Here is a 16,360-nt window from a genome sequence, read left to right as displayed (position 1 = left end):
ACTTGATAACTCCCAAGCAAAAAAGTCTAATGACGTCATTTCAGGTGAACGTGATGGCTATGGCCATACTTGTGTTGAACATCTGCCTATTTATTAGTTGGAAAAGCGTTGGTTGAGGTCTGTTCTCACAACTAACTGCAAAATGAGGGATCCTCCGTCTTGCTGAAAGATAACGGTGTCAACAATGTCATTTTGCTGTAGCTGTAACTCAAGAAATTATTCCCGCATGTCCAGGTAAGTGTTATCTGTAGCGGTAGCTTCTGTGAACATGAAAGAACCATATACAGTGGTTTTTGTGAACCTAAGTCATACATTTACGTTTGGCCTTGGCCTCAATTAAATCATAATACACTGCCTACGAGCTACACAATCTTCGTCGTCTAGTTTATGCAACACCTGAATGTGACAAGTTGCTTTTTCGGTGTGAAATTCAAAACAGTTGATCTTGGCATATCTAGCTGGTCACTTAAATGGCGAATCGATGCTTGAGAGCTCCTCTTGATGGCTTCTCGAATACGTTCCGCAATCTGCTCGGCCATAGAAGGTCCATCAGAATGTGGCTCTTAGGCAACATTTCCTGTCCTCTGAAATTTATTGACAGGGCAAGGAGTCGGATGTTTCCTTGTGTTGGCGCCGGTTTTCGGAATTTACGTGTAAACTCTTGTTGCACCTCTGCATATGTTAAAACGCGCAATCGACAACAGCCGTTCTTAAATACTTAAACTACTAAAAGATTAATCTGAAACAATAAAGAAATTCCAACGTTTACTCAAAAATGGATCGAAACTTTGTGTTCACCCTGTAGATTGTCTGTACCATTGAATGGGTTTATCCTCTTAAGTGTCGGCGTTGCGTTGTTCTGTCTTATCTTAAAAATTGTCCGTCGCGGCGAAGTGAGAACAGTATGAATACTGCAAATCTGGTTTTCAGGTATAGATCCCTGTGGAGCAGACGTGAACTATTTTCAAGGGAAAAATTGTTCCGAGGCCGGGTATCAATCCCGGGACCTTTGGCTTAGCGCACCAACGCTCTACCGACTGATCTACACAGGAACTACACCGACACCGTCTCCGTTTGTGTACAACACAAAAATATTTTGTGTGTTGGGTTTCTGACGTCTTGTCAGCCCACTTGAGATGTGTGAATATAAAGAGGAAAATTGAGACAGTGTCAGGTGTAGTTTCTGGGTAGCTCAGTCGGTAGAGCATTGGTGTGCTAAGCAAAAGGTCCCGGGATCGATACCCGGTCTCGGAACAATTTTTCCCTTGAAATTAATCAGTATGAAAACTGCTAAAGCTATGGACATGATCACCATGATCATTGATGAAATGCGGACCGATCATAATAGTCTCTGAACGAAGGGCAGACATTGACATAATTATCAACATTTTCCTACTCATTTACAGAGTTACGCTATTTGCATACAGTGTACTCAACAGTAGCGAATTTGAAGTATTTGGGTGAAGAAAGAATGATGCTGAAACTATCAGGAAGAGGAAAAGGAATTGGTTAGGTCACTGACTGAGAAGAAACTGCCTACTGAAGGTTGCAGTGGAAAGAATGGTGCAACCAGAATTTGGTTCTGGAAGGGGGGGGGGGATTTGATTTTTTTTTAAGAAAACTGACTATAATACGTAAAGTAACAAATACCTTTAATTACAATGTGAATGAAACAAAAATTCTCATTGGACTAAGTTCTCGACCAAAGCAAATTCCATTTCCTGCCGAGTCAACATGGACACAAATGCAGCATATGCTTTCTCGCCAAGAATGCTACTATGCACATGGGCAATCGTTATGCGTTATCACGACATGCCAGTACCGTAAAAAAAAAAAAAACTTTTGAATTTATCTTCCACACCATGTATCACTTATTGTGCTGATGCGCAAACATGAGATGTAAATGTTTCTCGCTGCAGTTCATCTCGTCGCATTTTATCCTTAAGACATAGGTTTTCATTTCATCGCATTTCTTTTAATGTAGGCACGTTCAGAATTCAGCATGCTTGGTTTGGCAACGCTGTACGGTGTAATCTACTGTAGCCTATCTCGTAGACAAAGGGCCCTTACACACGAGCGACTTTTAGCTGCCAAGGTCGACTGCAAAAAGCAGTAGACCTCAGCTGCTTGTCGCAGGAATGCAGTCGGTAATGTATTGAAATGGAAAACGCCGGTTGCTTTACACACGAGCGCTGACCCCGACGGCAGACCGACTGCAGCCGCTGTCTTGCAGTTGGTCCCCGCGACCGGCGGCAGCGTTTTCTGCTTACACACGGACGACTTTTAGCCGCCAAGGGCGGCGAGACGCAGGGGTTCAAAACATAAATCTAGCTGGATATAATTAATATATTTTCTCCTATTTAACAGATTATCATATAACTTTGTACAGTAGTTACAAGTAGTACATTTTTTTGTATACAAACTCTGATTACGTTTGTACCTGTATAAACGAAACTACCCGCTATAGGAGGTGTGTTTAGAAAATATCAATAACTTTTCTCCTATTTAACAGATATTCATGAACCTTTGTACAGTAGATACAGGTAGTATATTTGTTTTGTACCTGTATAAACGAAACTACCCGCTATAGGAGGTGTGTTTAGAAAACATCAATAACTTTTCTCCTATTTAACAGATATTCATGAACCTTTGTACAGTAGATACAGGTAGTATATTTGTTTTGTATACAAACTTTGATAACGTTTTTATAAGGAAAACTACCCCTTATGGAGTGTACCGTAAAGTGGGGTGACTTTGAACGCTGAGGTGACTTTGAACAGTAATTTAGCTCCTTTCTAAATTAAATGCTGTAGCCAAATGCGAAAAAAACTGTTTAAGTTGTCAATAAATTAGTTCAGTTTTTTCGCAAAAGGGTACAGCATTTAATTTAGAAGGGCGCTAAATTACTGTTCAAAGTCACCTCGGCGTTCAAAGTCACCCCGCTTTACGGTACCTAAAGAAAATTAAAAACTTTCCTCCTATGTAACAGATTTTCACAAAACTTTGTGCAATAGTTTCGGATAGTATATTTGTTTTGTATACACACTCTGATTACGTTGGTACAAGGGAAGCTACTCCTCACAGAGAGTGTATTTAGAGAAAAATTAATAACTTTTCACCAATTTGACAGATTTTCATGAAACTTTACAGTAGTTCCAGGTAATATATTTGTTTTGTATAGAAATTCTTGTTACGTTTGAGGGAAACTACCTCTCATAAGGGGTGCATTTAGAGGAAATTAATAACTTTTCTCCTATCTAACAGATTTTCATTAAACTTTGCACAGTAGTGATAGGTAGTATAGTTGTTTTGTATACTAACTCTCATTACATTTGTGTAAAAGAAACTGTCCCGTTCTATGGGTGAATGTAGGTAAAATTAGTAGCTTTTCTCATACGAAACAGATTTTCATCAAAATTGTACAGTAGTTAAGGGTAACATATTTGTGAGCGAGATGTTATTTGGCGAGATGAGATCGAGGATTCGGCATAGATTACCTGACATTCGCTTACGGTTGAAGAAAACCTAAGAAAAAACACAACAGGTAATCAGTTCAAGCGCGAATCGAACCCACGCCCGAGTTCAACTCCTGATCGACAGGCGAACACCTCAGCCGGCTGACTCCGGTGGCCTGCAGTATGTTCCTAGCTTTCCTTCTTTCATACCTTTCAGAAGATTCAGAAAAAAGTTTCCTAGGTCTGCACCGTCTGTCACTTTTTCTACAGATGATCGAATGATAACCCTGACATTATGAAGTAGTGAAGAAAATGATCTTCATGGGCTCGAAGCTCGTGAAAAAGGCAGTGAAATTGGCCATATGCGCTCCTTGAGTGAGAATCCGATGTATCCAATATTTTTTTATGTTTAATACGTCTTTTTCTAGGACGGAGAAGAAATAATAAAAGTAGTTCTACCTCGACGTGCATTATTATAATGCGAGTGAATAATGCCACACCTTTTGCAGTTCGACTGCCGCCAGAACCGACGACACACAACGCCCGTATCGACTGCAGAGTCGCTCATGGCGACTGCTTCTGCCGTCGAAGAACCGCACATGTCGGCGGCAGACCAACTGCTTTTTGCAGTCGACCTTGGCGGCTAAAAGTCGCTCGTGTGTAAGGGCCCAAAGAGTGCCTTTGTTTAGTCTCAGTGGTCGTGTATATTTATTTATTTATTTATTTATTTAATACATTTATTTCTACTAGCAGAGTAGAACCATAAAGCCTTCCCTTCCATTCAACCAGTATAAGAATGCATAGCAAATGTAAAAATAGCAGAAACAATAGACAAATAATAATAATAATAATAATAATAATAATAATAATAATAATAATAATAATAATAATGAGTAGGATAGTAGCGCATTTGCTTTTTGTATAGTGGTTAGGGAATTAACGTGGTTTGAGTATAGGTCCAAAGCATTTTAGCGAATTTATTTTAAATAAACTTTTAAATGTTGATAAACTGGGTATCATGAGCATGAAAATATTTTATCATATGTAATAATGAAAAAAAATCCTACAGCATTGAAAAGAAAGGTGCCAGGCGATTTATATGCAAAACCTTTAAAGTCGATTAGGGCCGAAATTAAGAAAAATAGTAATTTTTATATTTTTTGAAACGCTTTGAAATGGGCCACTTTCTAGATATTACAGTCCATTATTCTCGCTTAATCACCATCAGTGAACATTAATATTAGAGGAGAAAAATTCCCTCCGGCGCCGGGGATCGAACCTGGGTCCTTGCTTCTACGCATCAAGCGCTCTCATCATTGAGCTACACCGAAGTTCAGTCCACAGTTCCGGATCGAACTGCCCTCCTCCAGTGTTTTTCCTTTGTGGCCTGACTCCAAGTTGGGCATGTATGTTGACATTTTATATCAAGTCAACTGCCATTATACCAGGAACGCACTCAGTTGAGTGACTTAGTGGCCGGGATCCACAGTAATATGTACAGTAATATGCACTGTTGTTCAAAGAATCTACGTAAAGATTTTTTTTTCGTCCTACAGAATACATCTGTTATGGTAACAGTTAATATTAGAGAAGCGAATTTTTCTCCTTTGATTTTAATTGTTCACATAACAGATATATTCTGTAGGACAAACAAATAATAATCTTTACGTAGACTGTCAGTGAAGCTGTATTCAGATCAGAAATTGAAATCACATTGTAAGATTAGCAATATACAGGTCTTTCTTTGTTGACGATGTACTTTATAAAGACGTTGGAAAAACAGATGGATAATGTTTCCCCATTCATAATCATAGCCATTTCGCCGTACTGTTATGCGGACGGGGACATGGACCTAGTCTCGGGGTAAAGGGTGAAACTCGTGACTAGAGCCTGCGCTTGGGTGAAGGTGATTACGTTATTTTTCTTTCGGAGTTTTCCCCCACTTTAAGGCGAATGTCATGTACTCCTAAGGTAATATATATTTTGGCAATATATAGAGTGAATCGGGGGGAGATGATTATCGGGGGAAGATGTTTATTTCTTTGTGGTTTCACATTCTTCCAAGAGAGAACGCCACCCGCTATCTTCATGATCACTGAGACTGTTGAATGTTTGTAGAGTGGAGGCTAACTCATTTTGCCACGTGTTCTCGTTGTGAAAAGAAGAAAAGCAAGAAAACTGCTCATATTTCTGCTATAAAATAATTGCAAAGGTATGTTAAAATTTTAATACATCCTAGAATTCGTAATAACTGTCAAATATTTGTAATGTATATTGTAGTAAAGGTTCTAAAGTTTGTATTGGTAACAACTAACAACCTTTTTCCGCCATCTTAGGTTGCGTCACAGCACCAAGCATTTTACCCCCGATACTTGGGGAAGATGCTAAATCTTTTCGGGGTAAGATGGCAAATTGTAGCAAGAGTTTTATTTTTTGTTTTCTTGCAGGGAATACGTAACATTACGTAAGGTCCTCTGATAGAAGTCAGTGGATTCAGGACAGACTTTAACTTACGATGGAACATGTTATAACAGGGGATATGAACTGTTTTAGAGCATCGCAGGCATACGGGATTCTTTACCGTGCCCTTAAACGCCACCTAAAAAGGATGACAAAAAAGGTACCGGAATGAATTCATTGTATGCACGAAGTGATTACACGAGTTTTGCACACGGCAATAAAATATGTGCAATGAATGTGTTGCTAAGTAGTGATAAATGAGTGAGAAAGTGTCCATGAGCTTCAGATTAAATCATTTTGGTTATATACATGTATCAAACCAAGTTCAGGTAAAATTCATATATCAGTAAATGTGTTAATTGCATTTGCCATCTCACCCGACTATCGGGGAAAGATGTCTACAGTGCATGTAAGAAGAAAATCTGTATCCATAAACAAGGTAATTAATGTTTTATGTTTTGTACCAAAAATATAGTTTCAAAATACTTTCCAGACTTTGGTATTTCAATATGAAATTCAAAAGTAAATGAACAGTATCTTAAAATTTTAATGAAAGGAAAAGTGAGGCATCTTCCCCCGATGCACTCTATACATTGAATTTAATTTCAAGAAAGGAGCACTACGATCTGGAATATCTATTGCGCTAATTCTCGAATTGGGCGCAGTTCCTAGGTCAGCTCCCTCCGTGCGTTGCCAGCCGGCTCTCGGAGAATGCGTGTGAGTAGTATTTGTCGCCGAACGGTCGCGCTCTTGTCGAGTGCTGCGCTGCATTGTGAACTTGATCCGGGCTATGATAATGATGATAATGACATGTGAATAAATAGTCGCGATTTGAATTCCGATTCAGTTGATTGAGGGAAAACTCGGGGAAAAACCCAACTACATAATTGTAACAATCAGGATTTGAACCCGGAAGCGCTGGCTTCACAGTCAGACATGTTGGCCGATATTCCACAATGGTGGATAAAAATATCACCAATTTCTATGACGATAAATAACTATTCAATTGACACAGCTTCGTTAAACAATTGTTTAATAATTATTGATGAACTGTTAGAAAGTCAGCTTTCAACGTTGGATATCCGAGTTTAATTCTGATGTAATTAAATTTGTGGTGGGTACTTTGTAGATTTTTTCGGAGCACACTCTTTTATCTACCGTCATTGCGATAGCTCGTAAGATTTAGGCCTAGCGCGCACGAGCGGATTTTTGTCCGTGCGGTTATTTAGCCGCGGCGGTAAGAGAACAGCTCTCTTGGTTTGAGTGGGCACACGAACGGTGAAAAAACCGCTGTTTTCTCAGTCTAGCTCAAGCAGATAACACTCAACAATAATTGTGGGAAATCCGTAATATGTGCTTTATATTACATCTTCGAAAACAGCGAAGAAAGAGAATGTGGGTCCATCCCCTGTTAAACCAAAGACTACTTAAGAGACAGATTCATTGTACAGTTACGGAATTAAAATTTGGAGCGAGTCTTGATGGGAGTCCACCTGTATGTAGGTCTAGGCAGCAATTTCGCACGACTATTCACAAGTACCATATATACAGGGACTCTTGTTTACTGTATAGCAAGAGTAGTGTATTATAAGCGAAACTTACACAATAAGGAGACTCCAAATTTTATTTCCGTATCATATCGTAAAAAACTGTCTGGATATTTTAGAATGAGTAAAAATTAATTCAGCGTATTATTAAACTTCATACAGCAACACACAGCTTATAAGGATACGAACAATTATGAGAAAAGCAGTAGCACCAGAAGAAAGACTAGCAGTCACCGTAAGATTAACAATTTTTATATTTGGTTTCAAACGTTACAATTTACATAAGGCATTACATACGTGTATATAGAGCAAGTAATTTAATATGTTCATGTTAATGCAGTTCGAATAAATCAGATTAACTTGATGAGAGCACTGTACTGTCAGTAGGCGACAATCAAACACCATTTGGGTGCAGCCTACTGCAGGACGGCGTTAGTTGAGAATTGGGTACATCATGTTGAAAAATTCATTGCTGTAGACGAAGTCTGTTCTGTGTGAGGAGTCTGAATCTGCCCAGGATGAGTCAAATGTGTAGACTGATTATGTGGTGGCATTCCAGATGAACTAAACACATTTGAAGATTATCGGAATTGGGAATTGATATGCATAAACATGTTTTGATATCCTGCATAATGGGAGATCTTTTCTAAATGGTTCAATAATTTGTGAAAGAATATATTTTCCTCCTAGTCCTCTCGCACATTATGTTGGTAATTATTATTAGATTAAAATGATCTAATATTAAGCTGTATTTTGTCTGACAACATGAAATTCATTGCATTGACTAAACAGTTTACAATTCACGAGACCTAACCTAAAAATGAATTTATTTGATCACGTGAAATTATTAGTAAAAACTCGGAAAACCGAACGCCGCTTTAAAATATATGCTTAAGAATACTTACCTCTAATAATTTTGCTATTCAAGTAATAATTGCTGTCTCCGTACGCATAATTCCTTCTTCATTATCATCTTCCTTCAGTTCATTACATAATGAACTATAGATTCCTGAAGCGAAGCCTACTCTAAATGGCACACACTTTCTTTCTTGAAGGAGTCACTGCCATGCTATTTCCTCTCTTTGACATTATTGTAATAAAAATCTAAACACGAAAGAAATTAATTAAAATGTGAAATAGTATTTCTATCGATTACCCACGGATTACCGACGGAAGGAATGCGAATCAAACACTGCGATAAGGAAGAGCGGTCGAGAGGAAAGGTCACGAGATAACTTGAATGATATCCAAGAGTACAGTCGGCAGAGAAATGACATCGATAGAATCAGTCTTGCGTTGTGATAGTTACATTACGACTTTAGTTTGTTCCATTGCATGTGAATACGTGTCTTGTATCGCATGGTATTATTATTTCATTCTTAAACATATCTTGCGCGTTTAATTAGCTTCGAATTTTTCTCTTGCTACGTTCTTTATTTCCACAGCGATGTCCTCATTTGTTCATCTTCTTGGAAGAGATAGTACTTCTATCGGCTCGCACCTCTCCCCTCTCGGCGTGCCTACATACACACGTCAAAACAGACAGCAACGCCACCATTGCTGTTCGGTAATCGTTTCTTTCGTGAGCAATATTAATCTTCAACACACAGTTGCAAACATACAATTGCTCTGAACGCAGCCACACTGAAAATCTAAAAAGTCTGTAAATAGTAATTACTAATTACTATTCCAATGGCATCTCTTAATTTACACTCATTTTATTATGGTTGCAGTAGCAGCAGAAAGCACCTACACTTCATATTATTCATAACATTAATTTAGATATCGAACACAGATACTTTTCGTGAAAAGCTTTTACGTGACAAACTTACCGACACCTGGGCTTTCACAGATTTGAGAACAGCACACCGTACCATTCAAGTAGAATGCTGAAGGGATCCAGTATTACTGCTGGCGAGTTAGGGAAATGAGATAACCCGTCCGAAAGTTGCCCCAGTGGAGTATAAATTAGTAAATGCCGTAGTGGAGTGAAACGACTGCGATGTTAGCTATCCAAACACGAGTAGACATGTGCTCGCTTAAAACTTCCATGCACGTTTTATTTGCTTTAATAACCATGTGTTTCTTTTAGTAATAGCTAAATTTAAATTCCAAGTACCACGCTTTTACTCCCGGCAACAAAATATTTGTCGTTCTTACCGGTATATATCAAATCGTAACATGGATGTACTCGTATTTTTTTCAGACGTAACTGGCCCCTAGTTTTATGCAAGGGAAATAAAATAAAAGGTAGTGGCCACCGGAAACAACTCCCACTGCTCATGATGTCATATGCGGTCAAGCCTAGGATTTGTAACTTGTCTCATACTATGGAAAGAAATTCACCGAAGATATTTATGGCACTCATAAAAAGACCATTTTGATCCCAAACAATTTTTCAGTTATTGTGGGCTCTTTAGAGATTGTGGAGCATTGTTAAAATGCTTATTTCTTTACAACGGGGATATGAAAATAATACAGAATGACCCTGTAAGAAGAATAATATTATGTTATTGAGCTCAAATTATACAGTTGGCTTTTCTTAATTTTCTTCACTGTTTTACGGCTAGTTGTAGAAGCTTTACTTTTCTGCCCTTGTCGGCGTTTGTTGAGAGCTTTCATGATGATCGAGTTGTGGTGTATCATTCAATAACGAGTGGACCTATAGGTCTACTAGAGACATTTTCGTTCACTATATTAGCAAATTTTTGTGCTACGTTTTCAAACTTACTTAATACAATCCCATGCTACTCCTCAAAACACTTTTGAAATTTGTAAAGCACACAATAGAAGGACTAATATTTCTCCGTGAAACAATCGGATTTCTTACCTTCACACTTTTTTTTCTTGTTTCTTCACTACAGAAGAGTTTGTTTGCAGTATATACACACACAAATATTTCTTCTTCAATCGGTATGAAAGATAACCGGCTAAAATTTCAGTCAATTCACTTTTTTCATAATTATTTACTTTAAGACTTCGATTTAACTGTCATTGTTAACCCTGCTCGTATGTTTTAAATCTTCTGATTCTGCTGGCCTAACACTTTCTCGCTTTACCGAAACAAATCCAGTAAGTGATTCTTCATTAGCTTCAGCACATGCGATATATCACACAAACTTCAGATTCTACGCCCAGATGTCACAGCATTTGAAATAATTTATGTGTCTGACTTACATTAATTTCTAACTATTTCTGTAGTTTCTAATTTTAAGGGCCCATGTCACTGACGAATGCACGTGCTTTAAAACCAGAGGCTTGTACTGAGATTACTATTTTTTTCCAATAATGAAGGCGTGATTGTGCAATATTTAATTGGCTGCTTTCATTTCCCTGTCAAACTACTAACAAGTGAGGCGTACAATAAACCTCTTCTCATCTCTCTTCTCAATTAGACACTATCGGGGTGCTACTCGCCAGATGTCGTTGGTGCATCGGGTTATTGGGATGTGCGCAGTGGAAGACTTTACAGAATAAACAGTGTGAATTTATGGTAACAAATATAATTAACAAATAATAGATAACAGGTACATGAATGAGTTGATGGAATTATAAAAGAACATGAATAGGGTAGGGGGCCCTAATTCCGGACGTTTCAAATATTTCTTGATATTTCTCATACTAGGTAAGCTTTTGGTAGCGACTAAAATGATGATTACGTACCTTATAGTTTAAGTATCATTACTCATACGCTAAAATGACTGCATTTTATAAATTACACCAAAGATAAATATTTGAAAACTTCAGTACTTTTGTCCGGAAATAGGAACCATCGTTCCTGTTTCCGGACATACATTCTTGACATACATTCTTGACCGGACATTGAGTTTCTAATATTTTAATTGTTTATTCTTATAGATAGAATTAACAAGAAATTAACAACAGATATTGCAAAGATATTTACATCAAATTTGGTACCTTTTTGCCAAAAAGTTCCCGCATGTGAACTGTTTTTTACCAGCAGATCCAACACAAACTTCATGCAACCGTGCTGAACATACTCCGCATTGAATCCATGTTCCCAATCTTCCAGATGCTTCGCTGTAGTAGCCAACACCACAGAAACTACACACAGTCTTTTTCTGAACACTGTTGGCGTATATTTCGTACACAAGGTCTTTTCTTGGTGCCTGCTGAAGTACCTTGCACTGTCTCGAGTTGGGTTTGTTCCCATTTTTCTTGCTACTAAATTATTTTTGTACTGTGCTGTGGTCAACACAGCAGCATTCTGAGTTAGTCTTTGTTTCTTGGGAGGTGTATCCAGCTGAGGGATGGGAATCACTGTCGAAAAGGTTCTCTTTTTTTTTGTAGAACTGTGGATGTGTTTGTGCTGTTGGGGAGTTTCACTACTTTGAAATGATGTAGATGGTGACAGACTGGTAATTGGTTGACTACCTGTACATGTTCCTGTTATCTGAGAAGAGTGTGTTGGCGGGGACATTTTGCGTTTAGCACCAAGAACTTCTGATGGTGCAAAAACATGATCGGGAATGACAAGTGGATTCCAAGGAAAAATCCCACATGACCGGAACCCATTAACTGCAACACAAACCGTAGCTTTCTTGGACCATGCACCTGAAAACACTTTTGGAAGTTGTATTTTGCTGAAATTGCGACTAAGATTATTTATTAACCATTTCGTGCCTTCAGAAAATAATTTGCCTTTAATGGCTTGAAAAACTCCTGTCAAGCGGCTGCAGTTTGCGAGTACAATGTGCCGGTAAACAGAGAAGAATAATATTCTTCTCGCAGAAGTCCAGCACATGGATACTTTTACAGTGTCTGGTACTTTTACATTGACACCATTGTTAGCAGTTTTAAATAGGGGATGTCTAATTCGTGTAGGTTTATTCTAGAATAAGGAGACATCCCCCGGCTCCCACACATCCCTGGATAGTCAAATTCTGCCTTCCTTGCATCGGATGTAGTTACAGGGAATCCTTTTCTAGATGCATTTATGAGAAGGAAGGTCAGCTCGTCTTCCTCGTATTCTGAAAACATTGTTTTTTCGGTCCCCTTTTACAAGATTTGGTAGCCCCCGAAATATGTTCATATAGAGTAGATTTTGGAACGCCATGCTTTTGTGCCGTAGCTCTGACGGACATTACATTCCTGTAATCTGCTATTGCGTGATTTAAATCGTCCTCATCCCATGAAAATGATTTGAAAGACTTGCTCATCTGTTTCCTTGGCATGTGTAACAACAATGACCCTCATATACCTAAAACGAGTTTAGCTAAATTAAAGTTTGATTGTTGCTACAGTACAGGATAATTTATTAAGAAATTAATATATTTAAAAACTCGGGAAAATATTATTATCGGTAAGTTTACAGCTTCAAATATAATACCAAGCCTACGTTTCAATTTACTTGAGAACATGATTCATTGGAATAATTAAAGTTAATTCTGGTTATTTTTGTTGATAAAATAAAATTGATGCTTTTATAAACGCAATTAAAATTCGTATGAACGATTGTTTAAGGTTATTTAATTCATTTAAACAATGACAAGCTTCATTACACAAAATATATGTGTCCGGAATCGGGAACATTTACGTGTCCGGAAATACTAAAAATGCGTATTACTGTTTGAATTTCGCGAGAATGTCTTGGCGACAACATGGAGACATTCCTCCGCACTAGTAACATTGGCAAAGAAATGTACTTTATTGAGCAAATGTAATCAGGATTTTAGGTTGTTTACTATCCTATTAACAAGGTCTCAAATAAGTATGTATTTTATAACAGAGGAAAAATTAACAAATCTCACATTACCTCTAATAGATTGTTGCTGTCTGGAGCTCAAGTTTCACACACTGTCTTTCGTCTAATAAGTGGCTTCAACTCCTTACTGCTGCTGCTATCTGTTGGCTTATTCGGAAACTACTCAGCGAGCATAGTTTAAACACAAAATGTAAAAAAGTTACGAGTGTCCGGAAACAGGGACTGTCCGAAAATTGGGCCCCCTACCCTATGTGAAGTTAAATAAAGAGAAATAATATACTAAACTAATCTCAAACACAACAATAAATAAAGTCCAGAACCTTCCATACATTGATCGTTAACGGCCAATATACTTTCAAAGTCACAATTCAATCTAATTATCAAGTTCCAAAATATTAAGTTCATGACCTACAAAAATATTCATTCACACAGCATATCAACCAACATATAAAACATAACATCAATGTCCAGCGATTTCCATAAACTCTTACTCAATGCCCAGTTAGATTTTAAAAGTTATAACTAAAGTTTAACTAGTAGACTCAACATATTGACTCGATAACTTACAAAAAATAATCCAAAGTGAAACAGTCACACACACACATACTCAATGTGCACATAATTAGGTAAAGCTTGACTTTTAATTATAATCTGATATACTATAAATCTCTGTACTATCACGCAATGAACATGATACCCGAGAGAGAGAGAAAGAAATATATACAAAAAACGACAATAGCTCCGAATTCACGTACCCATTTAAATAACAAACTGAAATGCAATATACTGAGAATTATAAGTCGAATCGTGTAGAAAGTAATTAGTCAATTTGGAATACAATGTACTAGAACAATCAAGAAAGCAATTTGACTGCAGTTTCGTTACATACTTTATTACGATATAACCAATACCTTTCATTAATCACCACAATTCACCAGGCTATCTTGGAACCTCAATACGACGTATCTATACAATATCCGCGCATCCTAATACGCACGCAAAATCAAACCGCGAAAACCACTTCGCCTAATCTGTAACATACTATGTACCAAAACGACGTAACTCGCGAAGAGTACAAAACCTCGCTCAATCTCTCATACACGAACCAAGACATAATCACTAGCGAATCCTCTCCATATACAATTCAGCAAATATATCGTAAGCAAATGTAACAAAGTACCAAAATAAGTTCGTAATTTTGACTTAACTATTCAATGATGAATCCAATACAACCTTGCACATCGCGACTGAGTTCCATGAGTAAAGTCAACAGATCAACTAGTTCTCGAGACAACCTTCCACGTCGAGACTGAGTTCTTGAGTGAAGTCCTTTGCTAATAAACGTAAAAACGAAAACTCGGTTCTCTCTCCCTCAATTGTTTCAAACCCTAGCCGGCCAATAGGAATTTAGATATCAAAATAGAAAGGAAAAAGATAGCGCTATCGGCGGTGTGCCAGCAATGCGAACTCTGTCGGTGATGTAGCAGGCGAGATTATCCGCTGATACGTCGAGCTCGGCTCGACTGCATAAGAAAGAAAATTAAATTTAATCAGTATCTTGTGTCTACGCATCAATACTGAAGATTCGAATTTATAACGCATACTTACAGTCTGCATACTTATACAGCTACCCCACGTCAGCCAGATCTTTTAAAAGTTAGCAAAGATAGTACAAGGAGAGAAGCATCTGACACCAGTATCTTCTTGTCGAGTGAGAGAAGAGAGGAATGCTGACAATCAGAGTAGCGTCTGCCCAGCAGTCGTATTTGGTAAACAATGCTGGCCAGATTTGTATCGCTGTTGTTCCTGTGAAATAGTGTATCATATCAGTGGTTTAGTGGTACATGCAATAGTTCTTATGCATCGTGTTGTCATGAGTGGGAAAAATAATTCCGTACTCACCGTATCTACTGCTGAGAGTCCTTTGTTAGGTACATCAGGACCGATAAGAGAGTCGCAACTCCCAACTTATAAAAATGCGATAACACATCTTCTTTGGATCAGAGAATTAAAGACAAACGAACTAAGTGGAAAACACCTTTCAGTAAAATACATCGCTCATGCTACTGCCGACAAACTTACCGAGGTTTGAAAAACAGGTAGCCTTCCTACCATCAGCAAGCATAGAGTAGTGGAAATGATAAAATTGTATCATAGTAAATATTAGAATATTCTGAAATCGCACAAACGAAGTGGGCAACCTCAAGGGCGCATGAGTAGGCTTTTATTAATAAAGGTAGAAAATTGTTTGATATACAGGAGTTTCCGAGGTGGTGTTACAAACTTTCAGGGATAATGGCGAAGTGCACATATATTAATTTGAGATAAGGAACTCTGGTCCGGAAATAACCGAGTCGAAAGTTACAAACAAAAATAGTTGTGTGGAAATGGCATAATTTTATTCCTCTGTACAACTTAGTTATGTGTACTTATCTGTACATCTTACACATACTGTATTCATCTGACGTTGTTTACGTTGTCTACTTACAGTATTCCATTCAGTGCGCTGTCTGAGGGATGGGGACAGGAAACTACACTAAAGCAATGCAGATGGCGTAATGTGTAACGGACATGGTCAGTCCTGATATGCACGTCTGTAGACAGCAGTGTATGTGTACAAGTTGCACTGTCCAGCTGATCAGTCGTAGTGAAATGGAGAAGTACACGAGAGTGGAATATGCAGACCTGATTTTCGAATACGGATGAGCCAATGGCAACAGTATTGTATTGTATCGTACAAGTACCCACGTAGGAGACATCCGGCCCATACCATCTTTCCACGACTGTTCCAAAGGTTAAGGAAAGGAGGGCACGTGGTGCCAAATTATAATTCCATTTCCACACAACTATTGTTGCTTATAACTTTCGACTCAGTCATTTCCCGACCATGGTTCCTGATCTCAAATTGATACATGTGCCCTTCGCCATCATCCCTGAAAGTTTCTAACACCACCTCAGAAACACCCTGTATACACTTGTAAGTACCCGGATCCCGACAGCCTCTGAGAATGTGAGTTAAGTAGGAAAGTTATATCGATAGAACTATCCTTTCTAATAGATAGAGAAATAAACGAAATATGATTTGCAATATCGACATTGTGACGACTAAGACACTGTTTAAGAGGTTAGGTACAGCTTACATCAGTAAAATTTTTGGAAATATTCAACATTTT

The 16,360-nt window shown here is 38.0% G+C and overlaps 1 protein-coding gene across 1 annotated transcript in view; it reads right to left on the bottom strand.

Annotated features, from left to right (window-relative positions):
* Window positions 1-14,472, bottom strand: part of LOC138698178 (serine protease inhibitor 2-like) — a 192,075-nt gene extending 177,603 nt beyond the window's left edge. Inside the window, exon 1 of the mRNA XM_069823924.1 lies at window positions 14,396-14,472. Coding sequence (XP_069680025.1) covers window positions 14,396-14,429 — 34 coding nt within the window. The 5' untranslated portion in view covers window positions 14,430-14,472. The remainder of the gene's footprint in view (window positions 1-14,395) is intronic.
* Window positions 14,473-16,360: the final 1,888 nt, after the last annotated feature.

This window comes from Periplaneta americana, chromosome 4 (assembly GCF_040183065.1).
Source record: "Periplaneta americana isolate PAMFEO1 chromosome 4, P.americana_PAMFEO1_priV1, whole genome shotgun sequence".
In the NCBI taxonomy this organism is placed as follows: Eukaryota; Metazoa; Arthropoda; class Insecta; order Blattodea; family Blattidae; genus Periplaneta; species Periplaneta americana.
Note: the sequence above shows the minus strand (reverse complement) of the source record. Positions and strands in the feature narration are given on the sequence as shown.